We start from the raw sequence: 27,626 nt of genomic DNA on the forward strand, positions 1-27,626 counted from the left end.
CCGAAAACGCAGCAAGTAGGAAGGGGCAATCAGAGTGTCCACTTTATTGTGAGGCTTCTGCATTGGGGTCATCAGAGGGTCCTGGGTTAGAGCCAGGACTAGGGCTGGGCTCAGGATCAGGGTCACCATCAGGGCTGGTGGCCTCTGGGGACATGTCCCAGGGGAAGCTTGGTTGTCCTCTCATCTGCTCACGGTAGACGCGGTCGAAGGCCTCACTCTGTGCCACAGTGAAGTGGTTCTTCCAGTCACCACTGATGCCTGGGGGGGACAGAGGAAGGGACCACTGAGGAACTCCCCTCAGGACCAACTACACCATCTGCGTCACCTGCCTCTTTCCTTTACACCTCGGTGACCCTTGTCCGCCCTGTCCTTTGACCTCTGACCTTCCAGATCTCTTCCCAGAACTCACTTCCCTCTTAGCACCCAAACACCCCCTTTCAGCCTGCATCACCTCCTCTGGGAGTTGCCTCTGCCGGCACAGGGCTCTCTCACCCTAGTACCCCTCAGACACCCAACATGGCCTCCAGCATTCTTGTGCCTGGATGGCCAGAGCACCCCAGTCAGGCACTCTGGAAGCTGCTTCAGCAAGGTGCCCCCCACCCCAAGCATGTAATGCTGAGTGCTGGTCCCTGCTATCACAGGGACCACTAGGGGTCCCTCTCTTGCCTGTGCAGACAGGGGCCTTTCAAACAGCTTGTAGACTTTATTGCATGTCAGTCATGTGGCCTCTGGTGAGATCAGGAGTCTCCCCGAGTCTCCCCGAAGGGGGCTGCTACACCTTAGAGATACTCATTTCTTGGGATTTAGACTGTGAAATCAGGTGGCGGCAGGATCCGGGGGGCGGGGACCGGCCTGGACCACCTGGGGATCCTGTGTTGTCAAGGCTTTGTTTGGAGACAGAATCTGAAGCAGCCCAGAATGGCCCCAACTCTGAATAGCTGGTTTGACCGGCAAGCACCACCACGCCTGACTAAACACTGAATTATTCCGCACTAAAACAAAGGTTCCTGCGACTTCAGCCTCACGCTGTTAGGAGCCTGGCTTTGAATGCCCTCAGGATGTTTGGTTTCGTGCGGGTGTCCAGAAGGAGGCAGGTCAGCAGGCAGGCAGGCACCTGGAATGCCAGACCTCCTACTAAGAGCGAAGACTACTTGTCTAGGTGGCCCTGTACACTCCGTGCGGCATCCAGGAAAATGAAGGCCCCCCCCCCCAAGCTGTGAATTGTCTAGAAGCGCCCAGTGGTACCTTTGCGCAGGAACGCCCCCTGGCGGTGGTCCAGCAGGCTGGCCGGCAACAGTGTGTAGTTGGACATTGTGTTGGCCTTCATGGCACCGAAAGCTGAGTGGGCCACCACAGAGCTCAGGGCCTCTTCACCCAGTGGCCGGCCCAGGAACTCGCAGACGCGTTGCACAGAGCCTCGCAGGTCCTGGGGCGGGAAAAAGAATAGTGGAGTGGGGGCCACTTTGGGTAGCCTGGCGGGGAGGCCAGTGGTTTCCAAGTTTACATCAGAAGCTGACGGCTCTGCCCCTTTCTGAACCCCCAGCACTGGTCTCTGGGGCCTCCCCTTCCCCGGCTGCCTCAGCCCAGATTCCTGTCCTGCCTGCCTTCTTTTGCCATGTCTTCATTTCTGTGTCCCCAACATCCCCACCCTGGCCCACATCTCATCCTCCCCACCGCAGCCCCTCTCCCAGCCTGCCTGCCTCCGGGGAGGGGGGGGGAGGGCATCTCCTCACTTCAGCCAACTCTTCCCTGGCGCCCTTGATTCAGTGGCTCCCCAGTACGTGGGACAGAGTCCTCCCTGGCCTGGTTTTCAAGGACAGGGTGGTTTTGTGTGAGCCCCTGCTTCCCACACTGCCGCTCCCGACCTTTCACCCCTCCACAGTTCAGCACAAGATTTCTCGATAATCCTTGCCACTGATAAATTCAATTGCTGCCTTCCTCATGACACTTGGCTCAAGTCCCTGGAACCAAACTGTGACCCAAGTCCTCGTTCACATTTGTGCTGATTCTGCCGTCAGATTTGCAAGAAAGGTCACACCCTAGTTGACAAACTAGAAGATACTTGCGCAAAGTCACATAACCCCAAGGCTCAGACTCAGCCCCCCAAGCTCCATGGTCCTCTCAACCTCCCAGCCATGGCATACGGCGCTCGGCATAGCTGGTGGCTGCATAGCCCCACGGCCAGCTTTTCCAGGTCAATTTCTCTTTCATAAGCCTTTGTTCTCTGAGCCACAGGCCTGTCCCAGAAACACACATGTGGACGGTGCCGTGCCCCTTGCAGAGTCCCCGAAGCTGCGCTCCACTCTGTGGCCCAGTTTTTGGTTTGGAGAATAAAACTTGATTGGATGAAGGGAGGGAGACATGGTGCCGAAAGCTTTCTCAGGAGAAAGTATCCGGATGGAAAAATTATGGGGGCTGCGGGGAATTGCTGTGTGTCTTCTGCAAATGCCTGACTCTCTCCAGAGTGCTAAAGCTCATGCCCTCCTCTGAACGGCCGTGAGGACTTCCCAGGGCGAACCTAAATAATTACGATTTCCACAGCTCAAAATTGGTGGTCTATTGCTATTTTAAATGAATATGTACATATAATATATATGTAAATTTTTATTACATTCATGTGTGTGCGCTGTGTGTGTGCAAGTCAGAGGAAACATGGCAGAGATCAGTTCTCTCCACATCTGGGGACTGAACTCAGGTCTTCAGGCCTGGTAGCAAGCGACTTTACCCTTTGAGTCAACTTGCCAACTCTTTTTTTGTTTGTTGTTGTTTGTTCTTTGTTTTGTTTTGTTTTCCAAGACAGGGTTTCTCTGTGTAGCCCTGGCTGTCCTGGAACTCGTTCTGCTGCCTCTGCCTCCTGAGTGCTGGGGACAGGCTCCAGTGGGTGAGTCTTTCCTGGGCTTCTCCGCCCGGTCTCTGGGAACAGCTGTGCACAGATTCTCACTGGTGCTTAGCAGTAGGTGGCAGGCGCTGGTTGGCTCTCCTGGTGGCCATTCCCACGTGCCCTTACCCAGGCCTTTGACTCAGCCCCACGTACCCTTACCCTGACCTAGCTTAGCCGTTCACACTCCACAGGCTGACCCAGGGCTGGGCAGGCTTGGGGTAGGCGCCGCACACCAGGGCCAGGCACACTGTTCCGGGCTGTGCTCCGAGCTGCCCTGTCGCTGAGAATCTAAGGTGGTAACTACCATAAGTGTCTCTGGAAGCTAGACCTGGTGACACAAGCCTGTCACCTCAGTCACTCTGGAGACCGAGGAGGATTGAAAGTTCAAGGCCAGCCTGGGAACCTTAATGAAACTTCATTTAAAATTAAAAAATCCTTGCCTAGAATTTCCCAGCAAGGACTTTGAGTTACGATTCATTTGCTACTTGCCCAGCGTATACAAGGCCCTGGGTTCAATCCTCAGAACTGAAAAAGGTGACAGTTATGGAATATGCCTGTAATACCAGCACTTGGGGGAGGCTGAGTCAGGGAGATCTGGAGACAGAGGCCAGTCTGGTCTACAGAGTGAGTTCCAGAACAGCCAGGGCTACACAGAGAGACCCTGTCTGGAAAAATAAATAAAAGAGAGAGTTTGCTGCTAGAAGCCTGGGTTGTCCCCAGCACTGCGGGAGCTACGCGTGGGGGTACTTCCATAACCTCAGGCATTGGAAACAGAAGAATTAGAAGTTCAAGGTCATCCTCAGACACTTGGGCTACCGAGATTTAGTGTGATGGAGGGGACAGAGCGAGGGGGAGGGGCGCTTCCCCAGGTCCTTTGCACTGGCTGCTCTGGCTGCAGACTCTCCTGGCTGCTCGTCCATTTGCTGCTGTGTGTCCCTCCTATCTGATCGTGAGCTGAAGAGCCCTATCTGCCTATAGTTCCCCACTTCCCATCTCCAGACCACCATAGGTTGTCCCTCCTATCTGATCGTGAGCTGAAGAGCCCTATCTGCCTATAGTTCCCCACTTCCCATCTCCAGACCACCATCAGTTTTGTTTCCCCAGGACAAGGCCTGATAGGAGGTGGGCGGGCATCCAGGAGCGTGTGGCGAGGGAGAGGTGCCAGGGGCATACACCAGACGAACCTGCTGCAGCTCTTCGTAGGTGATAAACAGGAAGTTCTCATGGCTCTGCATCCGGATCCAGCCCTTGATGTGGTCAAACCAGGAGCCAAACTGCACTGCAGAGGGTAGAGGGGTGTGAGGGTCACAGGGCTCAGGACCAGGCTGCTCGGGCCACCTGTGCCGGTTACCTAAGGCCTTTCAGCTGGGGTCAGAGACCCCCCTCCCCCAGCTCTTGTCTGTGCAGTTCCTCCTGCCACCACCCAGACGTCTGCTCCGGTTAGTCTGTCTACCTGGTCTCTATCTCCATCTCTGCTCTCCTTGATCTCTCCCATCTCTGCCTCCCCCATCTCTGCCTCTCCCCATCTCTGCCTCCCCATCTCTGTCTCTCCCCATCTCTGCCTCCCCATCTCTGTCTCTCCCCATCTCTGCCTCTCCCATTTTTGTCTCTTCCCATCTCTGCCTCTCCCATTTTTGTCTCTTCCCATCTCTCTTCCCTTCCCAGTCCTCACCTTCTCCTTTGAGGAAATCCTGAAGGAACTGGTCAGGCGTCCCAGGGTCCTTCAATTGCCCTGCAATCTTAGAGTAATAATAAAGAGACACCACGACGTCCCGGGGGTTCCGGCCCAAGTAGATCACCTGTGTAAGATGGCGAGGAGGGGAGAAGGTGTCAGGTATGGTGGGACCTGCCCCCAGGCGGCCTGCCTTCCTTCCCCCTCTTCTGACCCTGCAGGCAGGACACACTCCAGGTGGAGTGGGCTCAGCCCAGCCCATTTTTAGGGACCAAGCCTCCTCCAATCACATTAGAAGGAGGGAGGGGCTGTTCCTGAGCCAGTTTGGTTTCTGGAAAGAAAGCAGGGAGAAGGAAGGCCTGAGAGTCAGGATGAGGACATGGGACATGCTGCCGGGGAGGCAGTGGCATCATTCTGTAGCCTAGGGTGCCCTGGAAATCATGACCACTCTCCTGATTCAGTTTCTCAAGTGTTGGGGTGACAGGCACATATGACCACATCTGGCCTAGAGTCTGCTCCCCTTTAAAAGGCAGACTCCCAGGGCCACATGTCAAGAGTGTATTCACCATGAAGCTTCTCAGGATTAGTCTCCCAGCCTCACCCCCTCTGCCCACCTCACCTTGGCCTTGGAGCTGAAGGCCGCCTTGGTGAAGAGTTGAATGGGGAGGTGGGAGCTCATGAGGCGGGGGCTGGGCCGGTCTGGGAGACTGAAGGCACTTATGATGGTCTCGCACCAGGGTGCACGTTGCCAAATGGGCTCAGAACGGATCCACGAGGGGTCCCCATCTTTCAAAATTAAGCAGAGGATCTCAATCATCCAGTTGGTACCTACCGGGAGAACAGAGAGGTTAGCTGGGAGCAGAAAGGATGGCAAGAAGTGGGAACAGAACCATGTTCCCAATGGGGGCACTGGGTTTGAAGGTACCTAAGAAAGCAGGAGGCAAGGCAGGGAACAGCCTGGCCAGACGCTGGACAGGGCTGTCATTCCAGCACTCTGGAGGCTAAGTTAGAAGACCACTTTGAATCTGAGGCCAGTCTGAATTGTAGTGTGAAACCCTGTCTCAGAACAAAACCCCAGGGGTGTGGTGGTTAATTAAGAATGGCCCCCATAGGTTCATAGATTTGAATGTCCGGTCACCAGGGAGTGGCCTTGATGGAGGAAGTGTATCATTAGGGGTGGGCTTTGAAGTTTCAGGGGTTCAAGTCAGGCCCAGAGGCTCTCTCTCTTCCTGCCGCCTGAGATTCCAGATGGAGAACTCTCAGCTACCACGTCTGCCTGCACGCCACTCTGCTCCCTGTCATGAGAATAATGGATGAAGCCTCTGAAGCCGTAAGCCAGTCCCAATTTAATGCTTTCCTTTATAAGAGATGCAGTGGTCATGGTGTCTCTCACAGCAACAGAACACCAGTGAAGATGAGGGGGCTGGAGAAATGGCTTAGGATGCCCTTGCAAAGGACTCAGATTCAATTCCCAGCACCCAGATGGCAGCTCACAACCACTGGTAACTCCAGTTCCAAGGGATGTGACGCCCTCTTCAGGCCTCTGTGGGCACTGCACACACACTGTGCACATACATGTGCCTACAACATCCATATATATAAAATAAAAGCAAACATAGCCCTGAACCTCCAGTCCTAGGAGAGCTATGACTGTCCCTGTGCTGGCCGCTTATGGAGGTCCTGGGCTTCTTGGGAGTGGACACTGCTACCTCAATGTGTATTCCTTCCCCTCACTGACCTCTGCCTCCCTGCAGGACATGCTGCAGCCTAGCGGACAGGGAGGAACCCTGCATTCAGTCACCAAGCTGCATACTGCATGCAAGCTCTGCCTTCTGAGTTGACTGCCTCCCTGTGTGCCTGTGTGTGTGTGCGTGTGTGTGTGTGCCTATGTGTGTGTGTGCATGTGTGCCTGTGTGTGTGTGTGCCTATGTGTAGTGCGTGCGTGTGTGCGTGTGCGTGTGTGCTTGTGTGTGTGTGTGTGCATGTGTGCCTGTGTGTGTGTGCGTGTGTGTGTGCCTGTGTGTGCGTGCGTGTGTGTGTGTGCGTGCGTGTGTGTGTGTGGTGCCTGCATGCCCACTTCTGAATGTATGGAGGTTGGAGGAAAACATTATCTCTTCTATAACTCTGCTTTATTGTTTAAGAAAGGGTCTCGGGGCTGGAGAGATGGCTCAGAGGTTAAGAGCACTGACTGCTCTTCCAGAGGTCCTGAGTTCAATTCCCAGCAACCACATGGTGGCTCACGGCCATCTATAATGAGATCTGATGCCCTCTTCTGGCCTGCAGGCAGACATACAGACAGAATATTTTTTTTTTTTTTTTTGGTTCCCACACCGGGAGTCGAACAGACAGAATATTGTATACATAATAAATAAATAAAAATATTTTTTTTTAAAAAAAGAAAGGGGCCAGGCGATGGTGGCGCACGCCTTTAATCCCAGCACTTGGGAGCAGAGGCAGGCAGATCTCTATGAGTTCGAGACCAGCCTGGTCTACAGAGCTAGTTCCAGGACAGGCTCCAAAGCCACAGAGAAACCCTGTCTCGAAAAAAACCAAAAAAAAAAAAAAAAGGGTCTCCTACTGAAATGGACCTCAACATCTCCCCTAAACTGGCTGGCCATGGAGCACCCAGAATCTGTCTCTACCCTCAGCACTGAACTTATAGGCACAAGCCTCCTACCATGCTTGGCTTTTATGTGGGTCCTGGGACTCACATTCAGGTTAGCAGCCTTGGTGGCAAGTGAATTTACCCGCTGAGCCATTTCATCATCCTCATTTCCTTAACTAATTAATTTTGTTATAGTTGTTTCAAGACAAGAGCTTGAAACCTTTCTCGAAAGCTTTCAAGAAACCCTATCTCGAAAAACCCAAAACAAAACCCCCAAAAAAAACAAACCCCCAAACGAAAATAAAACAGACCCTGGCCTAGCAAAGACAGCAGGCCTGTTCCACCAGGCCCAGCTTATCTCATCTATCTGAATGTCACGTCAACCAGTCCCTGTCCCTGCCCAGGAGCCCAGTCTCTTCCACCATCAACCTTCAAGGGTCTTGGGCGCCTGGGCAGAGAAGGCGCTCCCTAGCGAGCCGGCCCAGTTTTCACGCACCAGCAGGGGGCGCCAGAGGAACATAAATTATCCGACATTGTTCTCGGTGGCTGCCCTCTTCTGCGCCTCGTCACTAGCGCAGGGAAAATACAATGAAATGACAAGAATCCTCCACCTCTCCCCTGAAACTGAATCCGGAGACAGGAGCAGGGAAGTCCCATTCTCCAATTTACCGCTGCCTGGGGTTCCCTTTTCTTGCAGACAGTGGGGGTTACTCCTGTGTCTGGAGCTTCTCTATTGAAGTCTATGCTGGCAAGTTTCCCTCCTCTTTGTGTTAGAATACACAGGACGCAGACCTCACCATCCTAACCATTTCCGGTTGGCAGCATACATGCAAACACATTGTTCGCAACAGTCGGCCCCATCACTAAATAATGCCCTCCTTTCTCACCTCACGCCACCCCATACCTGGTCTCTGCCTCAGTTTCTCCGTCCAAGCATGGCTACTTTAAGGGCCTCGTGTGATCTCTTCTGGGTCCGGCTCTCTCTTGTGTGCCTCAGGCTGACTTTTTTTGCTGGGATCACAGATGTGCACCGCTTGACCCGACCCAGCTCTCCTAGTTAGCTCCAGCTGTCTGCACAGTCCAGAGTTACCCAAGTCTCCGCTGGGCACTGCGTCAGGGGCATGTCTGTGAGGCCTTTCATTATTTATTTATTTAGCTCTTGCTGGCCCGGAATTTGTTACTAGACCAAGCTGGCCTCAGACTCACCTGCCCCTGTCTCCTGAATGTTGGGGTGGGCATATTCTTGACTACTAATTGATGTAGAAGGGCCCAACCCACTCCCAGGCAAGGGGTCCTGGGATCTAAAAGGAGCTGGAAAGCAGTGTCCTGCTTGGTTCTGCTTCAGGTCCCTCCTGATTCCTGGTCTGATTTCCCTTCCTGATGTACTGTGTGGCCTGGAAGTGTGAACCACTGAGCCATCTCAACATCAAGGTTTTTTTTTTAATATATATTTTATATTATATATATAATATATATATTTTATATTTTATATAATATATATGGTTTATATTATATATAATATATATATAATATTCTGTGTTATATAATAATATATAATATATATATAATATTCTGTGTAGGCCAGAAGAGGGCACCAGACCTCATTTCAGATGGTTGTGAGCCCCCATGTGGTTGCTGGGAATTGAACTCAGGACCTCTGCAAGAGCAGGCAATGCTCTTAACCATTGAGCCATCTCTCCAGCCCACATCAAGGTGTTTTTTTTATCACACAAAGAAAAGAACAAACTGGGTGGTGGTGCACACCTTTAATCCCAGCGCTCGGGAGGCAGAGGCAGGTGGATCTCTGTGAGTTCGAGGCCAGCCTGGTCTACAGAGTGAGTTCCAGGACAGCTAGGGCTGTTACACAGAAAAACTGTCTCGAGAACACTGACTTTCCTTATCTGTGAGTTCAGAATGACGTGGAGAGGAAGAACATCCCCACCAGCACATTAGGCAGCAGGCGTGGTTCAGGCTCACAGAGCACAACAATGTTCAATGCGGACAAAGCTCTTGGAAAATTCAGGAAAGCCTCCCAGTGAGAAAGCAGAGATTCCATCTGGAGGCACACATCCGCCTCCCAGAACCTAAGACACCAGGAGTTCAAGGCTAGCCTGGGCTACATGAAAACCTGTCTCAACAAAAACACAGTACTCACCAGACCACACAGTGTCTGAGGAGACGGGGAAGGTCTGGGGACACTCAGTGTGGTGGGGGCTGAGGGGACAGGGGAGGACTGGGGACACTCAGTGTTGTGGAGCTGAGGAGATGGGAGGTCTGGGAACACTCAGTGTGGTAGAGCTGAGGGGACAGGGGAGGTCTGGGGACACTCAGTGTTGTGGAGCTGAGGAGATGGGAGGTCTGGGGACACTCAGTGCTGTAGAGCTGAGGGGACAGGGGAGGTCTGGGGACACTCAGTGCTGTGGGGCTGACAGGATGAATGGGGGAGGTCTGGGGACACTCAGTGCTGTGGGGGTTGAGGAGATGGGGGAGGTCTGGGGAGACGGTTGCAGCCCTGGAGGAGAAGGGAGTTGGCCAGGTCTTTGGAGTCTGCCTGTAACAGAGAGTTAGTGGGCAGTGCCCAGGATGGTGCTTCCAGAAGAGGTTGCGGGCTCCTTCCCTCCCCACTTCTCCCCTGAGCCCAAGCTTACGTACCTGATTTGGGGTAGGTGACAATGAAAATGTCCTCATCCCGCACGTTGTCAGTGTTCTCTGCCAGGCTGAGGCTCTCGGGTGAGTACATGCCGACGGGGAAGGGAATGCCTTTGTACCAGAAATACTCCCCCTGCAGCTTCTGGCTGCGAGAGAGGAAGGCACACGTGAGAGAGAGCAAGGAGGGGGCAGGTTGAGGGCCTTTGTCTGAGCCACAGCCACCCCACAATGTCATGTTTATCATCTTCATGGGCACAGAGGGTGGGAGTGGTTTGCCCAAAGCCGGGCAGCTGGCAGGAGGCATAGTGCTTCCTATCCGTGAGTAGAGCTCGGTGTTCCCAACCCTGGAAGGTGACACCGTGTCACCAGGCCATCTTATAAAGGTGGCAGGTGCCCTGCCAGTGCTGCGTGCTGTAGAGCCCATGAGAAAACCCCCCATGACTCACCGAGAAGCTAAAGTGATCTGGCTGCTTTTTCTAAAGCCGTGACGCATTTATGCAGCCACAGAACTGACTTTCCAAAGAAAGAACTGAACCCGGGCTTCCAGAACGGTGCAGGAAGTGTCCTACCACCACGCCATGCCCTAGCCCCACTGGAGGATTCTAGGTAGGGGCTCTACCACCACGCCATGCCCTAGCCCCACTGGAGGATTCTAGGTAGGGGCTCTACCACCACGCCATGCCCTAGCCCCACTGGAGGATTCTAGGTAGGGGCTCTACCACCACGCCATGCCCACAGCCCTCTATTAATTTGTTGGAGACAGGGTCTCACTGAGCTGTTCTGGATAGTCTTGAACTTTTGATTCTTGTGTCTCAGCCTCCTAAATTCCTAGGATGACAGATCTGGGCCACCAGGCTCATCTAGGGCATAGGTTTTGTGTAATGAGTTAATACTGATGGAGCTGGCATAGTAGCCCACTGTCCTGCCGCTGAGCTACAACCCTTGGATTCATGTTTCCTGGGGAAAAGAGACCACAGCATACTGCTTTGTTTTGGAGAACAGTTCCCACTAAAAGTTCATAAGAACAGTGTTTGGCTGTATCTGCTTCAGACTCTTGATGGCAGGACTGAGCATGCTCAGACACGGATTACAAGGTCCTGACTGGACTGAGCATGCTCAGACATGGATTACAAGGTCCTGACTGGACTAAGCAAGCTCAGACATGGATTACAAGGTCCTGACTGGACTGAGCATGCTCAGACATGGATTACAAGGTCCTGACTGGACTAAGCAAGCTCAGACATGGATTACAAGGTCCTGACTGGACTGAGCATGCTCAGACATGGATTACAAGGTCCTGACTGGACTGAGCATGCTCAGACATGGATTACAAGGTCCAGTTTCTGTCACTGGTTTCATGTCACTCTCTATCTCAGGGAGCAATTTCCACACTCCACTTCTGTGTAGCAACTGCATGCCATGAGTGTCCCACTAAAATTCTGCATGTTACCGTTGCGGGTCCCCCATCTCTGTCCCTGTCAGTATGGAAGGGACAGGAGACCCAGGGAGGTTAGGATGGCCAGAACTGTGGGTATCACCAAATACTCTTCAAACACCCAGCTCTCTTTGAGTGACCAGTGGATCAAGCCGTTCATTCCCAAGACAAAGGAGGCTGAGACGTGAGAACAGAAAGCTGAAGTTCAACTCCAAAAGCACAGGGAGATTCAGTCTCAAAAAGTAAGAAGCTGTCAGGCAGTGGTGGTTCACACCGTTAGTCCCAGTGCTCAGGAAGTACAGGCAGGTAGATCTCTGAGTTCAAGGCCAGCCTGGTCTACAGAGTGACTTCTAGGGCAGCCAGGGTTACACAGACGACCTTGCCTTAAATCTCCCTGCCCTCCCCTCAAAAAAGGGACTGGAGAGCTTTTGGCTCAGTGGTTAGAAGTACTCACAGCTGTTTCAGAGAAGCCAAGTTCTGATTCCGGGACCCACATAAGCCAGCGCACAAATAGTTAATGTTTCTGATACCTTCTGATGCTCCCTTCTGGCCAATGTGGTACCCACACAGACACACAGACACACACACAGATGCAACAAAATACATCTTAGAAAGAAAGAAGAACACGTTTGGAATGTAAACTCCCCAGAGAGGGGTAGGGCTCAGTAACAGAGCTCCCGCTGGAAGCCCCCAATGAGGGGTGGGCATGGCAAGGCCCTGGGTCCCATCCCTAGAACAGCAACAGCAATGATGATGGTGTTGGTGGTGAGAGTTTGGCTCTGAACACATAGATGAAGCCCAGAAACATTCAGGAGTCCACACTGTGGGTCGCTCTGTCTTGGGATATCTCTCTCTCTCTATATATATATAGATAGATATTATAAATTATATAATATATAATATATTATATATATATATACACATATCTGCCACCTTGTAGTATTTTATAAGGAGCGCAAGCCTCTGTCTAGCTCAGAGAAAGTGCGCTATTGAAGTCGGTTAAATAGAGAACCGCAGGAGGCTGAAGTGGTCAGTGTGCGGTCTGGTAGCCTGGTGGGAAGCTCAGCTCCTATAAACCTGCACTAAAACCATCACTTTCTGCAACAGTGGAGCAGCCAGCCTGCAGTGCAGTTGTGCCTGCAGTGAGGTGGAGACTCCTCGGCTACTTCATCTGCTCGGTGAGGTCATCGGTTTCCCATAGGTCGAGCCTGAGGGTAGAATGTGTGATATCACCAGTTACCAGGAAGATTTGGCTCCACAGGCGGGAGCGGTGAGGTCACCAGTTACCAGGCAGACTAGTTGCTGTATGCCTGCCCAAGGCTATGCCTAACCCGCCTTGCAGCCTGAACCTCAGTTTCCTCAACTGTCATCAGCAGACAGCAGTAATCACTGCTTCAAGCCTCCCACCCTACTGAGGATTATAAGGGCTTGTGTATCTTAACTACCGGGTTCTTGAGAGACACTTTGTAGCCCCAGGTATGATTTAGTCTTTAATCTCAGCAGCTCCTTGAGAGTTATTTCTTTCCCATTATAGGGGAGGGAAACTGAGTCACCTTCCAGGGGAGAATCTTGTTCCCTTAGGCACCCTGAAATGATTCCAGGATGAGTAAGTAAATTAAAGTGGACACCTGAGCCACCACTCCACTGATAAAACAGAAACAAAACTCTCTGAATGCAGCTCACGTCCTGAGGGGCCAAGCAGCAAGGGCCCAGGGCTTCTGGCTCCGTTACGCGTGACCGAATGAGTGTGTGAGGGAGACAGTGGATGGGGGGAACGAAGGGACAAGCGGGAGAATGAGTGAATGAGAAAATGCACAAACAGCTGACTGACTGGGAGAGCGAACGAACGAACAGCCGAAGGAAGGAAAGACTGACCAAGTGAAGGACAATCCCAGACATCTGCATCCCCTCCCTTGTCGGTGCCTCCAGCCCTGGAGGCTGCAGAGACTTTGCCAGCCAGGAACTGGAACTCAGATTCTCCTGCACTCTCCTCCATACTCTTCCCATGCCCTCCTCCTCATCCCCACCTTCCCGCCAGCTCTGGCTCCTAGGCTCACGCAGCCTCTTTGGATTCTACATCTTGATCTTGTGGTTTTCTCATTTCTGGTGCCAATACCCGCAGGCGGTCTCCACCTTAGCACTGAAAGTGATGAGGACGGGTCCTCTGAAGGCCGTCAGCTCAGCCCCTTGGGCGGGGAGAGAAGAAAGGCTGAGTTTGCACAGGCCTCCTTGTCAGGAGATGCGTGGAAGGAAGAAGAGACACCATCACCTAAAGCCTCCACTGCTGAAATCACCTATTTTTACATCCCAGTCTCCACTAAGGCCCCCACGGTGATTTCTTCCCACCAGCAGGAGAGGACCCACCGAGGACCAGCTCACACCGCAGCACCTGTCTTACTGAAAGGCGTAGCCACGCCATTACAAGGCTCCACACGGCATCCCGTCTGCCCTGTCCCTCTGTGCCATCAACGCTGTGGCCCCACATTCCGAGTCAACCCTGCAGTGGGGTTCCCCTTACCTTCCATTCCTCTCCAGACTCTTACCTCCCTGTGTGAAATATGCATGTTCTCACTGAACCTCACCCTGGGGGACACATGTAGACGATGCGCTGGACACACATGCATCCTTCAGCCAGCTGCGCCCCCAAGCCCACACACGAGTCCCTCTGAATTGTTTCAGTTCACCCAGATCAAGCTGAATATTGCCTCATCTTACCCTAAACACAGGGTTCACAGATGTCACCTGGAGACTTTGTCTTTTGAAATAGTTGCACGCACACACATACACACACGCACATACACACACACACACACACACACACGCGCGCGCGCGCGCGCGCATTGGGAGAGACCTGAGTCTAAACTCCAGTTCCAGATGTGTCCCGCACCCTCTCACAGCCGCAAAGATATTTCACCCAATATTTTTGTTCCCCATATTTTGTCTCTCGCTTGGTTCTATGAGCTCAGGCACGCAACCTTCTACCCATGGTGTCAGGCCAGCACTAAAATAGGTTAGGATTCTAGGGTGCTTGGGGCTTCAGATTTCCTGAGTGAAGGTAGTCACACTGCATATTCTGACTATCTTCATTGTCCAGGGGCTTTCAAAAGTGAAAGAACTGTCTTTAGATTAATTTATTTATGTTATATGTGTGGATGTTTTGCCTTCATGTGTCTGTACACCACGTGCCGTGCCAGCAGAGGCCACTAGAGGGCCCCAGAGCCCCTGAACTGAAGCTACAGACCGGTGTAAGCCGCCATGTGTGCGCTGAGAACTAAACCTGGGTTCTCTGCAAGAGCAGCCAGCGCTCTTGCCGCTGAGCCAACTCTCCACCCTCAACGACTGTTTATTTTTGGTCAGTCTGTTTTGGTTAATGTCTCCAAAATACTCCCTGCGCTGCCAGCAGTGGAGAGAGCTCCAGCAACACCACGAGGTCTCTGATGATCCCTGACCCAAAGAGGAGACAATGGAGGCTCAGAGAGGTGAAGCAACCTGGCTAATGACACACAGCCATGGAGGGCGGACAGATTTGAATTCCATAAGTCAGGGAGACACAAAATGGACCCAGAGTGTTCAGAGATGCCCTGGTCAGACCTGTACCCAACCCCACCACCATGTCGGTCCCACGAGCTGATCAATGTTATCTTATCGTTAATAAACCTGAATGAAGTATTGCAACAATCCAGGTGGCAAAGCACATTGCTTCTCGCGGGTGCTTATCCAAGAGAAACAAACACTTGGTAATGCTTGCCACAGAAGCACGTGAACTTGGGCTTGTTCCCAACCTTGACATGGAAGCCTTGGTGGGTGGCCCGCAGTCCAGCACAATGGGGACAGTGGGCCCCTAGAGCCCGCTGGCCAACCAGCCTGCTCTAAACGACCATCTTTAGGATCAGCCAGGGACCCTGTCAAAAGAAGGCAGAGGCATCTGGCAGGATGGCTCAGCAGGTAAAGCCACTCCCTGCCAGGCCTAACAACCTGAGTTGTGAGCACATGCCACTCTACACACACGCCCACACACACACACGCACACACACACACACACACACACGCACACACACACGCACACACGTACACACGTACACACACGCACACGCGCACACACACGCACACACACGCACACACGCACACACACACACACGCACACACACACACACGCACACACACGCACACACGCACGCACACGCACACACACGCACACGCGCACACACACGCACACACACGCACACACACACACACGCACACACACGCACACGCACACACGCACGCACACACGTACACACACGTACACACGCACACACACACACACCACACACGCACGCACACACATGCACACACGCACACATGCACACACACACACGCACACACACACACACACACACAGAAGCGGCAGCAGGAGACGAGAAGGGGCCTCTGTGGTGCTAAGGTTTGCGGGGAGTCGTCCATCAGCCTGGAAGCCACGGAGCGGGACAGTGCTCTGCATACACCTGGCTTCTCCACCACTTTTATGTGACTTCCAGCTGGGACTGTGTGTGTGGACATTGTGCCAGGACAGGAACGGGAAGCAAGCACAGAGACAGCCCCAGCCGTTGGAGGGGCTTTGGGAGTCTCCAGAGGCCAGCTCATGTCACATCTCTGGAGGGTGACAGAACTCCCCTTCATTGACTTTACTGTATTACTGTCGTTTTGTTTCTTGAGACAAGGCTCACCCAAGTATCCCAGGCTTGACTCAGATTCCTGGCAATCCTTCCACTGTAGGCCCTTAGCGGTGGGATTCCGGATGTCACCATCACACCAGGCCTATGTGGTGCTGGCATGGAACCCAGGACCTCATGTGTGCCGGGAAAGTGCTTTGCCAACTCAGCCGAGTCCTGAGCCTGTGATTCTCTTTTTACTGGGGTGGGGGAGGGGAGGTAAGAGACAGGGCGGTGATTCAAGATAGGGCTTTTCTGTCTAACAGCCCTGGCTGTTCTAGAACTCACTCTGGAGACCAGGCTGGCCTCAGACTCATAGAGATCCGCCTGCCTCTGCCTCCTGAGTGCTGCGATTAAAGGCGTGCGTCACCACAGCCCAGCTGTGATTCCATCTTTTACGAGTCTCATTCAGATAACGCAACCTCCGCTATTACAGTGATGGCCAGTGACTCTCTGTCTACCCAGGATGTTTGAGAAGACATCTCACAAGATAGCACACCCATGCTACTACCCCACTGCAGGGGGACTTGTGAGCAGGCTCCTTCCCTGGGGTGTCTGTTCTTCCATCCATAGTCCATGAGCCCTGGGCAAGGGATGGGGCTCAGAGAGTACTGAATCCTAATGACAGGATTGATCCAGCCAGCTCCAGATGGCAGCATTATCAACATTAGAAAGTGACAGCATGTGGGTCTGAGACAGGAGGATTGCAAGTTTGAGATCAGCCTGGGCTACATATTCGGACCAGGTCTCATGATAAAGGGAGTGAGAGAGGAAGGAAGAAGATGAGAAGGAGGAAGAGGAGGAGGGGAGGAGAAGGGATTAATCTCAGATGGGGAGCTCTGGAACAGGACATTTCCAGTTTGGTCACAGGAGGTCGGGGCGCCCCTCTGAGGAATGCGCTGTGGGGGTCTCAGAAGGAGCCACATGAGGACTCGGGTGTCTGGCAGGCTGTAGCCCTGCTCAGCCAGCCCCCACTGTCACAGCTGCGGGGCTGTAGCCCCCGCTCAGCCAGCCCCCACTGTCACAGACGCCAGGCTGTTCTGCTGACTCACGTTGGGGTCAGCTCCTCAGAGTCCCCCAGCCTGAGCCAGCTCCAGTCACATCATGGCCAGTGTTTACAGCAGTCCAGCCGCCCAGACTGTGTCTCCAGGATGCCCTTCCTCACATCCATGCTCACCTCCACGCTGGCCGCGGCACGGAGTGCATCTGTGCCAGCGTCCCTAACTCCACTCGGCAGATGACTCACGCATAGCCAGAGCTAGGGGAAATCTACTGAGTCGACTCTGACTTGGGCTCGCTGGGAGCTTCATTCCCAGCATCACTGTGATGCGCGCTGGCTCCAGCCCAGGCGCATCACTGGGTCTCCGCCTTGTTTACTGCCCCTGCAGTCACTTACTACTTAGTGACTGTTTTCTTTGTGTGTTTCCTTCTTTCAGCGCAGCTTCCCCACTGATAAGGAAGCTGGGATGGTGTTCCTCCCTCAAGAACCAGGAACAGCAGGGTCCGGGGCAGAACTCATCATTTCTGTTAGATGAACAAACTTGTCCCCCACCCCTGAACACACAGACCTTGAGCAAGAACCAGTGAAAGACACAAGGTGTTGTCGGCAGCACTGAAGAACCGGAAGCCAGGAGGGAGGAAATGAGCGCTCAGTAAAGTATTGCACCCAGCCCCTCATGAAGACATGCTTCCATCCCCCCCCTCCACCCCGGGACAGGGTTTCTCTGTGTAGCCTCGGCTGTCCTGGAACTCGTTCTGTAGACCAGGCTGGCCTCAAACTCAAGGGTCCACCTTCTCTGCCTCCTGAATGCTGGGATTAAAGGTGTGCACTGCCGTGCGGGGCTGGACATGCTTGCGTCTTGACAGTACCCTCAGCTGATTCTTTACATTTCTGAAACTTACTACACACAAACATTGGCTTTAAAAAAGCTGAGATGGTGGCACATGCCTTTAATCCTAGCACTCGGGAGGCAGAGGCAGGCAGATCTCTGGGAGTTCGAGGCCAGCTTGGTCTACAAGAGCTAGTTCCAGGACAGAGAAACCCTGTCTCAAAAAAAAAAAAAAAAAAAAGAGCTGGGAAACAAACTGAACTCTAGTTATCCGCAGCGTAAATTGCGCGAGAGTCAAAGGTCCTGGTGTGTATGGCTCAGATTAAAAAGCATTGGAGAAGCTGCGTCTGGAGGGACAGGCCCTTCACCCCAGCACCTGAAAGGCTGAAGCAGGAGGATTTGATTACAAGGCTAGCCTGTGAAAGTTAGTGAGACCCTGTCTCAAAACAGAAAAAGGAAGGGTCTGGTGGTGACACAGCACTTGGCAGGAAGAGGCAGCCTGTTCTTTTTTTTTTCAAGACAGGGTTTCTCTGTAGCTTTTGGGGCCTGTCCTCGAACTAGCTCTGTAGACCAGGTTGGCCTTGAACTCACGGAGATCCGCCTGCCTCTGCTTCCTGACTGCTGAGATTAAAGGCGCGTGCCACCACCGCCTGGCAGTCAGCCTATTCTACGTAGAGACCCTACCTCAGAAACAAAAACAAACAAAACCAAAAAGTAAAAGAAAGGGAGAAACACAGTTTGACAGCAGAGCATTGGCCTGGCATGCAAAGGGTCCTGGGTCATCCCCAGTGCTACCCAAAACAGTTTATTTAGGTCATAAAGTATTTCTAGCTGTAGATCACATATATATGCCTGCAACCATTTATTCATGAGTGAGCAACTGCCAAGGTCATCACCATGTGAACCTCAGGAAAGATGTTCATGTGTGTATGCGTGCATGTGTGTGTGCATATGTGTGTGTATATGTGTGTGCGCACATGCGTATGTGTGTGGGCGTGTGCTTGCATGTGTGCGAGCATGTGTGTATGTGTGTGCGTGTGCATATGTGTATGCGTGCATGTATGTGTGCGTGTGCATATGTGTATGCGTGCATGTATGTGTGCGTGCGCATATGTGTATGCGTGCATGTATGTGTGCATGCGCATATGTGTATGCGTGCATGTATGTGTGCATGCGCATATGTGTATGCGTGCATGTATGTGTGCGTGTGCATATGTGTATGCGTGCATGTATGTGTGCGTGTGCATATGTGTATGCGTGCATGTATGTGTGCGTGCGCATATGTGTGTGTGCACACGTGTGTGTCTCATTACTTTATGCTGCTCTAGGACTTCTCCTCCAGTTCTCGCTCCTCCCAGCCTCACTGACCGTAAAACTCATATCCTCTCTCACTCCTCCCCGTGTTTGCTATTTGGTGACTTTGAGGTCCATCTCACCTCACCCCCAATCCACCGCCCCAAAATGGAATTGCACACAGGGCCTGGTTCATGTTAGACCAGAGCCCCATTGCTGAGCCACATCCCAGCCCCTAGGCAGGGGCTCTACCATGGAGTCATGCCCCAGCCTCATCTCATGCTTTGCAAAGAATACCCTGCTCACTCCTGTCACCGTCTTCTGGGACTGGAGAAATGTCTCAGTGGATAAGAACACTGGCTGCTTTTCCAGAGGACCCAGGTTCAATTCCCAGTACATACAAGGTGGCTCCCAAGCATCTACAAGTCCAGTTCTGTGGGGTCTTATGCCCTCTGTAGGCACCAGGTACATGTGGTAGACAGACATACATGCATAAGAAACACCCATACACACGGAATAAAAATAAATAAATATATACATAAAACTGTACATCCTTGTCCTTCAGAAAGTGTTTTCACTTTGAGGAATGATGCCCAACAAAGTATTTCTGACAAACAGAAGCCCTATCTGCTCTGATATTCTCCATCCCAGACTGAGCGAGACTAGCCCATTCTAGGAGCTATTCCCTGGTATCTGGCTGGTTTTGCTCAGGCAAAGATGGTTGGTGCTTCCTAGGTTTGTAAATGAAGTCACCCCCAGCACAGACGGGACCTGTATAGATTCCAGAATGTGAGAATGCTCCAGTCCTGACATAAAATGGAATACCCACGGACCTGGCCACACAGGCCCGTGACCCCAATACTCAGGAGACTGAGGCAGGAGGATTGCTTTGAATTTGAGGACATCCTGGGCTCTAGACCCTGTCTCAAAAACAAAACAAATATTTGTTTGTTTGTTTGTTTTCTGAGACAGGGTTTCTCTGTGTAACAGCTCTGGCTATCCTGAAACTCACTCTGTAAACCAGGCTGGCCCTGAACTCAGAGATCTGCCTACCCCCTGCCTCCCTAGTGCTGGACTAAAGGTGTGTGCCACCATGTCAAACTCAAAACAAAAAATTTTAAATTTTAAATGGTGTTTTTATCTCCAGCAGCTGACTGACCACAGAATAGCTAATTTAGATTTTGAGGTATACCCCCATCTTGTTGGCCCACTGGGGAGATGAGGACAGGCTGGGAGAGGTGTACGGTCACCTGAGGGAGACATACCTGCTCAAGGTCCTCTCAGGCCTGTCTCCCTGAAGGGCCTGCAAGGCCTCCTCCCCACCAGCTCTCCACCGGCTCAGTCTGTTCTCTAAATGTTCCACGCTCTGCCACACCAGGTCTCCTAGTGACCTCTTGCCTGAGGCTCTTCCCACCTCTCTCTGCTGTGCACCCCCATATATTAGACCCCTATCGTGTGCCTTTACTACACGGAGCCTCATGCAGACCCAGGTACCGTCCAACGCCACAGTCACCAGCCACGTGTGCTACTGAGTATTTGAAATGTGACCTCAGGGACGGGGTTGCGGCTCTGCATCTTCCCCATCTGTTACTCAGGAAATGTCAGTTCTGACCCGGGAAAGATCTGTTAACCGGCTGAGAACAGCCAGGGCCTGCTAGCCAACTTGTCAGCCGTGACCGGGATGGGATCGAAATGCAAATGGATCTCTCCCCAGGCAGAGCAGCTGCCTGAGCGGTTACCAGACAGAGAAAACACAAACCACAGCTCTCAGGCTGAGTGTGGGAAAGAAGTAACTCTACTTAATAGTGTGGTTTGTTGTTTTTGTGAAAGACAGGGTCTCACTCTGTAGCCCAGGCTAGCCTCAGGCTTACAGCCTTCACTTCCCACACACTGAGACCCCGGTGTGTGCCTCCTCCTCCACTGGTTTGTAGCTGTGGCGTCATTGAGGAAACATTTACCTGGGCTCATGCTGTATCTGGATAAGTGAGGTGTTGTTGGAAGGCTGAAGGCAGGACTCAGTGGCAATGTCCCTGTCTAAAATCCTCCAGTATATATATATAGGTATAGGGTGTGGTTCAGTGGTGGAGCCCCAGCCTAGAATCCCCCAGTGTGGGGACTGGGGTGGGGAGCTGGGTGTGCCTCAGTGGTGGAGCCCCAGCCTAGAATCCCCCAGTGTGGGGACTGGGGTGGGGGGCTGGGTGTGCCTCAGTGGTAGTAATGTGCACAAAGGCCTGGGTTCCATCCCACCTAACACAGCAGAAATCAGGAAGAAGGTTCCAGCTGTGGGGGGATGGCCTGGTGTAAAGTGCTTTCTGTGCAAGCAGGCACGCTTAAGTTCGCGTCTCAGCACCATATGAAGTTGGGCACTGTGATGTGTGTGTCTGTATCTCAGTGTTGTGTATGTGTGTGATCAGTGCTGTGTGTGTGTATCTCAGTGCTGTGTGTGTGTGTATCTCAGTGCTGTGTGTGTCTGTATCTCAGTGTGTGTGTGTGTGTGTGATCAGTGCTGTGTGTCTGTCTGTATCTCAGGGCTGTGATAGGGCAGAGAAAAGCGGACCCCTGGGACTCTCTGACCAATCAATGTAGACAAAATGGAGAGCTCCAGCGTTTGTGTAAGAGACTTTGTCTCAGAAAACAAGGTAGAGGAGTTAGAGAGACAGCTCAGCAGTAAAAAGCAGTTGGTGCTCTTACAAGGGACAAAAGTTTAGATCCCAGAACTCATGTCAGGCAGATGACAACTGCCTATAACTCCACTCCAAGGACTCTAGTGCCCTCTTCTGGCATCCTATGGCACCTGTGCCAACACAGCAATGCGTATACACACACACATACACACGGACACACACACACAAATAAACAATATAGAAAGTATTAGAAGCTGCCAACCTCCAACTGTCACCTGTACATTCACAGGTAAGTAGACCAGCAGACAGGTGGGCATCACATTCAGAAGCACACACACACACACACACACACACACACACACACACACACCACACAACACGCAATAAAGAAAAAGAAAAAAGAAAAGAGTCAGGCAAGGTGGCCATGCTTTTAATCACACCATCAGGAAGCAGAGGCAGGCAGATCTCTGAGTTCTAGGCCAGCCTGTCTTACAGAGCTAGTTCCAGGACAGCCAGAGATACAGAGAGAAACCCTGTCTCAAACAAAGAAAGGAAAGGAAAAGAAGAAAGAACAGGAGGAGGAGGTTGGTGGTTCTGTTACCCAGGAGTGAGCCTGTGAGCAGTGCCTTGCGCTCAGGCGTGGCAGGGCACATTCTCAGGCCGCTCCTGGTCTCTCTTTCTCCTCCTGCCTCCATTTCCTGGCTCAAAAGGACTCACTGGAAGTTGGGAAAGGAAATAGGAAAAACAAAATCTTCAAACTAGCCAAAAATGCTGCTATTTCCCAGCACTTAGGAGGCTGAGGCAGGAGGACTGCCATGAATTCAAGGCTAGCCTGGGCTACAGAGTGAGACCCTGTCTCAAAAACCAAAACCTAGGGCTGGAGAGATGCCTCGGTATCTACAATTGCATCCTGCTCCAATCTTCATCCAGGAGATTGGGGCTTAACTCCTAGGACCCACATTGGCAGCTCCTAACCAGCTATAGCTACAAATGGTGAGTCTGGCTCTTCTGGCCTTGATGGGTGCCCACAATCCTGTGCACATGCACACAAACACACACATATACAGAAATTCATAAAATATAATTAATCTTTGAAAAAAACCAACAAATGATCGCTTCCCCCTCACAAATCCCTCCTCGGAACAGACAGTTCCCTTCCATATGGGTACCAATCTCACCCCCAACCTGTTACCCACTGTATAGACACTGCAACTCCTCTGGGCCATCTATTCTGGGCAGCAAGGCTGGTGGCCTTTGAGCTCAGGATGCCTGGTCCCTACTGTAATGTTAAGTTGGGAGCATCACCCCAGCCCCTGGCATCCATTCCAGACCCCTGGACCCCAAATCCCAGCATGCCAGGTCCTGACCCCTCCCCGGGGTATTTAAGTGGGTATCCCAGAAGAGGAACATGTGGTCCCGGATTTTGCACGTGCTCCCTACTTTTTTGTCTCCCCTGCCATGCTCTCGGCCACCCGAGAGTGCTGCATTTAATAAAATATGGGCATTTTAATTCAGTTTGATTTGACCTGATTGGATTTCTTTGCACCGGCGAAGTGGCTCGTCTTAAGATTTTTTTCCCTAACACCTGCTTTGCTGGCCTTGGTCCCCTCTTGAGGCCTCTGGTTTAGATCTCCCTGCCGCAGGTTGGATGCCCCTTGATGTCTCAGCACTTGATTCCACCTTTCCTCCTACAATGACCACACACACTGGGAGTTTCCACTCTCCAGCTTCTGCCCTGTTGGTGCGCCCTAGGGACAGTGAGGCATGGCAGAGGGGACTGCCTTGGTCTCTATGGGCTACAGATATCTGCTCACTCTTTCTTTCTTTCTTCCTTCCTTTCTTCCTTCCTTCCTTCCTTCCTTCCTTTCTTTCTTTCTTTCTTTCTTTCTTTCTTTCTTTCTTTCTTTCTTTCTTTCATTTTTTGAAACAGGGTTTCTCTGTGTAGCTCTGGCTGTCCTGAAACTCACAGAATCACCTGCCTCTGTCTCCCATATGCTGGGATCAAAGGTGCCAGGCCCCAGCCTCCAGCCCCCTGCTCCCAGCCCCCAGCCTCCAGCCTCCAGCCCCCAGCCCCCAGCCTCCAGCCTCCAGCCCCCAGCCATCTCTTGCTTCTTTTCTTTTCTTTCTTTCTTTCTTTTTTGTTTGGTTGGTTTTTCGAGACAGGGTTTCTCTGTGGCTTTGGATCCTGTCCTGGAAATAGCTGTTGTAGACCAGGCTGGCCTCGAACTCACAGAGATCTGTCTGCCTCTGCCTCCTGAGTGCTGGGCATCTCTTGCTTCTTACCAAAGGGCCTCTACTCTGCTGGCTCAAGCCCCAGGCAGACATCACTGTTGTGTTTATACTTTAAACCTTTCTAAGAGAGCCTCCAGCAGAAAACCCAGCTCCGTGTTCCATGTTAAGTCTGTGAAATCTCCCCAGTGTTGAACTGTAAAACCAGAGACAGAAACAAGCTGCCTGGAAGGCCTGATAGCCCAACTATTCAAGAGGTAGGGGCAAGAGGATCCCAAGTTCAAGGCCAGTGTGGACACCTTAGCAAGATTATGTCCCAAAATAAAGATGGGGAAGTGGCTCCCTGGATAAAGGCCCTTGCTGTCATTCTGAGGACTTGCATTCCATCCCTGGGACCAGCATGATGGAAGGAGAGACCCAACTCCACAGAGTTGCCCTTTGACCTCCATATGTGTGCAGTGACAGTCACAAGCCCACACATGTGTACAAGAAAGAAATAAACATAAGAGAAGGCTGGGGTGTGGCTCAGTGGTAGAGCCCCTGCCTAGAATCCCCAGTGAGGGGTTGGGGTGTGGCTCAGTGGTAGAACCCTGCCTAGAATCCCCAGTGAGGGGTTAGGGTGTGGCTCGGTGGTCCGGCCCCTGTGTAGAAACCCCCAGTGGGAGGCTGGTGGTGTGGCTCAATGGTAGGGACTTGAATAGCATCTGAGAGGCCCAATGTTCACCAGAAAAAGACAAAGCACCCACAGAGATTACCGGGTGGGGGGAGTTCTCTATATGCACAAGACCCCCAGGGGTGTGAGGGACTCCCCAGTGAGCGCTCACAAAGCCTCTGTGCTTCAGAGGACCACATACCTTCTATGTCCCTCCTCCCCACCTTCCTTATACCCAAATTTGTGGAAGGAGAGATTTTGCTTTATGTGACTGAGATCTTGGCTTCACACTAATTATGTCCGGCTGACCTTTGGCGACCTCTTACTTTCTCAGGCTCAGGCTCTCAACTCTTTGGTGGATGCTGATCGGCCATTCATCTGACTCCCTCTCACCTGGTCAGCTCACCGGGAGGATCAACTGCAGACAGGGGCAGGTAGGCTCCTTGCCACCTGCTCCCTGTCCTTGCCCTGCCCACCTTCTACATCGCTGTCCTCTTATCAACTCCCCTTTCTTAAAAGGTCCTCATGTGGCCTAGCCTGGTCTTGAACTCACGCCATAGCCAAGGGTGATGGTGAAGTGCGGGACACCTGGCTGCTGTGGCCAGAGCGTCACACACTGAGCCACGCCCCCAGGCTTGCTCTGTCATTTAGGGTCCCCCAGATCCACAAGAGGCCATGAGGCTTCATCCATATAAGGCATGCTAATGACCAGTGCCATTATCTCGAACAGTCCAAGGGCTGCATCTTGCTGGCTATCCTTTAGTCCAGATTAAATCCTGGACCGTTTGCATCACATGACCCATATCTAGGACAGATAATGGCTCACCTGTTCTTGTTCAAGAGGTTTAAAAGTGGAATCATTTGTTGCCTCTGGGGTGTGGTAGGATGAGGTGCTGCTCTTTGCCCTATGGGATTCCGTTGATGCCCTCTGCCCACCACGCCTGGTCCCTCCTGTAGTCCTGACTCATCCCAAGATCAAAGGTTTCCTAATCTCATTCTTCAGTTCGTTCATTCATTCATTCATTCATTCATTCATTCATCCATTCCTGGTTACTGTTCTCATGAGTTCCCTGTGCCACGGCTGGCTGTCATGGTGCCCAGCACAGATCTGAAGAAGGACCCTGATAGTCCAGGTTCTGTGTATCCCTCACTCCCTCTCCCCTGCAGGAACCCTAAACAGCTGAGGTCTGAAATCCAAAATTACATCTTCAACCCCGACAAGCAGTTTGACCAGTAAAAGGGAGCACAGAGATTACCAGGGAAGAGGAAGGACCAAGTGCTCAGGCCCAGAGGTGGGCTGTGGGCATGGGGGCACAAGGGGCTCAGTTTGCTCAGATGCACCAGGAGAGCAGAGCTGGGATGTGGGGAGCAGAGGGGGGTGGGGCGTGGGGGGTGGGGAGCATACCTGTCTCCACCTCAAATCAGATCCATCCTGTCCTGATTTCTATTAGTTTTTTTGGAGCAGGAAATTCCTTCTAAACAGAACAATTCTAAGCTTTAAAGAGCGTTGGAGGTCATTGCCCTGCGTGCTGCGGAGCCATAGAAAACACTGAAGCAGGGGACAGCGGTGGACTTGGGGTTTAGAAATGAAGTTTCTGGGAGTCTCCACAGAGGAAAAAAATCAAAAAACTGGATGTGCAAAGGTACCAGGGCAGGGAAGAGTGGGGTGTGACCAGGGAACCTGAAGTCGTGGGGTGAATGGAATGTAGGAGAGGAGGAGAGTGCCGGGGTGGGGGTGGGGCCGGATGCTAGGGAGTCACGTCGTGGCTGTCAGGGTGGGTGAGGCAGCTCTGGGACCACTGGGGTCGGCAGGCTGGGACGGGGTGTGGCGTGGGGACTGGCAGGTCCCGGAGACACACGGGAACACACGGAAGCCGAAAGCACTGAAGCCTATATCCAGAGTGACGGTCGGTACTGAGTTGGAGAGAGAGAGAGAGAGAGAGAGAGAGAGAGAGAGAGAGAGCGAGAGAGCGCAAGTGACCGACACTCAACTGCAGAGAACAGTCATTCCAGGGACCCGGTGACCCGGCTAGGAAGAAGCACAGCGCCAGGTCGGGCAGAAGAGAGGCACAGAGAAGAATGATGAACCAAAGCTGAGGGCCCCAGGGATGCTAGCAAGCTTGTCTAGGTCACACAGCAATCAGGGTTCAACGACCTGGACCCCGGAGTCTGGGTCCCTTAATGCCTCTCCACACCCTGGCAGGGGAAGTGAAGCAACCAAGGTGGGGACAGGACTTAGCTGCTCCTCCTGCCCCCGCCCCGTACCCCCCGCACGCATCCCAGGGTACCAGACGGCAGCTCACTGTGTGATCTGAGGAGGCTGCGAGCCCTTTCTGGCCTTCTGCATGCTTAGCCAAGAAGTGAAGCCAAGGGGAGGGGTGTGGAGCGGTTACAAAGGCTCCGGGAGAAGGGGCTCTGTGACCAGGACACTTCCCCGACCAGCCTCAATTTCTCCGTCTGGTAAGTGGGTACTCTCTGAGTGCTTGACTCATCTCCAGGAACAGAGGAACTATGTTCACTCCCTACACGAGAAGCAAGGTGGGCCCTAATCTCTCTGGGTTCTCTTGGAGTCCAAGACCCATTTTCCCCTCCGTGAGCATCCCATGCTCCTTGATGTCTCCCAAATGGAGTAGGCAAACGTGAGAAGTGGGCTTTATTGCGAGTCCCCAGCTGATGCAGGATCCATCAACCTTGGTCTTTCAAAGCTTCTGGAGACCAGGCTCCCGGTTCCCCTTACCCAGTTTAGGTTAACAAAGGTCCCAGCCCCCGTCCCACGACAGAACAAACGGAGCATGAGAGAGGCATCCCATGACTGAATCCAGTGAGGGTCCCTCCCTGGCCAGAGCCTGACCCCACCCTCCCCAGGCCCTGGCAAGCACGCCGCCTCACCTAATTTCGGAGATACTGTTCTCGTACTTGCCCCACAGGGCCGGGGGCTGTGGCCCATCCATGGCGGGCAGGGCAGGAGCTAGCCGGGCGTGCGTCGGGGCCAGGTGCGCAGCGTCTGTCGCGCCCGCCAGTGCCAGGTGCCTACCAGGCCGGCCCAGGGGAGGGGCACAGCCGGTT

At 52.6% G+C, this 27,626-nt stretch overlaps 1 protein-coding gene across 1 annotated transcript; it reads right to left on the reverse strand.

The window, feature by feature from the left end:
* Positions 1-28: 28 nt before the first annotated feature.
* Sult2b1 (sulfotransferase family 2B member 1) lies at positions 29-27,571 on the reverse strand. Its single transcript, XM_075952304.1, has 7 exons — positions 27,450-27,571; positions 9,811-9,953; positions 5,173-5,381; positions 4,554-4,680; positions 4,066-4,160; positions 1,246-1,426; positions 29-258 (listed from the first exon to the last, which is right to left on the reverse strand). Exons 1-7 carry the CDS (start codon positions 27,509-27,511, stop codon positions 44-46), a joined length of 1,032 nt encoding a protein of 343 aa, XP_075808419.1. The 5' UTR covers positions 27,512-27,571; the 3' UTR covers positions 29-43.
* Between the last annotated feature and the right edge of the window lie 55 nt (positions 27,572-27,626).

This window comes from Microtus pennsylvanicus, chromosome 18, assembly GCF_037038515.1.
Source record: "Microtus pennsylvanicus isolate mMicPen1 chromosome 18, mMicPen1.hap1, whole genome shotgun sequence".
In the NCBI taxonomy this organism is placed as follows: domain Eukaryota; kingdom Metazoa; phylum Chordata; class Mammalia; order Rodentia; family Cricetidae; genus Microtus; species Microtus pennsylvanicus.

Coding starts and splice junctions, on each gene's coding strand:
- Sult2b1 (XM_075952304.1), bottom strand. CDS start 27,511: ATGGATGGGCCACAGCCCCCGGCCCTGTGGGGCAAGTACGAGAACAGT. Junction 9,954..27,449: donor AACAGTATCTCCGAAATTAG/GTGAGGCGGCGT, acceptor CCTCTCTCGCAG/CCAGAAGCTGCAGGGGGAGT. Junction 259..1,245: donor GGGGGCGTTCCTGCGCAAAG/GTACCACTGGGC, acceptor TGTCCCCCCCAG/GCATCAGTGGTGACTGGAAG.